At 43.7% G+C, this 836-nt stretch overlaps 1 protein-coding gene across 1 annotated transcript in view; it reads right to left on the reverse strand.

Moving 5' to 3' along the window:
* LOC107083736 (transmembrane channel-like protein 2) overlaps positions 1–414 on the reverse strand; it is a 26,431-nt gene extending 26,017 nt beyond the window's left edge. The window contains exon 1 of the mRNA XM_015373176.1: positions 384–414. Coding sequence (XP_015228662.1) covers positions 384–414 — 31 coding nt within the window. The remainder of the gene's footprint in view (positions 1–383) is intronic.
* Positions 415–836: the final 422 nt, after the last annotated feature.

The following is an 836-nucleotide window of genomic DNA, read 5'->3' on the forward strand; positions in this document are numbered from 1 at the left end:
CAAAACTCTTAAAAATATGGACCAATTGTCATGATTTTGCAGTTTTGTGTTGTAAAAAGTGAATGATCCAAACCTCCACAGAGCAAAAAGCCTCCTAGAGATACTGACTGGACTTTTATTCAAAGTCACACAAAAAAAAGAAGCTAAGGGCAACATTTCTGTCATAAAGAACACCAACATTCAACTTCTGGCAGTGAGCAGAGGAGATGCTGGAAACCATTACAGACAAAAACAACAATAAACAGCAGTGATGAAACTTTCTGTTACAATTTAGCAAACTTAGATTATATTTAATAAATAAAGTTCTAAGTTAATATAATGCCCATTCCTGAAATATTCCTGCATTCTGGATCGGTGAGCTCAGGTTCAAATGTGCAGCTCACCTTCCTCTGCAGCGGCGCCTCTTCTCGGCATGGTGGAGAAACCAAAGAAAGCAGCCTCTCCTCCTCTCTGCACCGTCCGTCTGCTCAGCCTCGGCTCCCCGCCAGCACCCAACTCAGGTATCTAACGGTCCTGTCGCCATGGCGACAGCTGCAGGCGACAACAGGTGTTGCTGGGAATTTTCTTTGTTACCTGAAGAGGTAAAACATTTATGTACTCTTTATGGAAGAGGATGATTCTCAGAACATCTGGTGTCGGCCTTCCTAAAGGAAGCAACATTCAGAGGTTCTGCTGTACTCAGCCAGGTGTAATGGCCGTGGTTTCCCATCTAAAGGAGTCCTTGAAACACTCTCACTTGTCCTGTTATCCGAGAACCACGCAGGAGAACTGCAGACGACTTAAAGATTTAATGAAGGTTTAGGTTTCTGTGTGAGAGGGTCATTTAGCCAGCTGTA

This window comes from Cyprinodon variegatus, unplaced genomic scaffold (assembly GCF_000732505.1).
Source record: "Cyprinodon variegatus isolate N-32 unplaced genomic scaffold, C_variegatus-1.0 Scaffold82, whole genome shotgun sequence".
Lineage (NCBI taxonomy): Eukaryota > Metazoa > Chordata > Actinopteri > Cyprinodontiformes > Cyprinodontidae > Cyprinodon > Cyprinodon variegatus.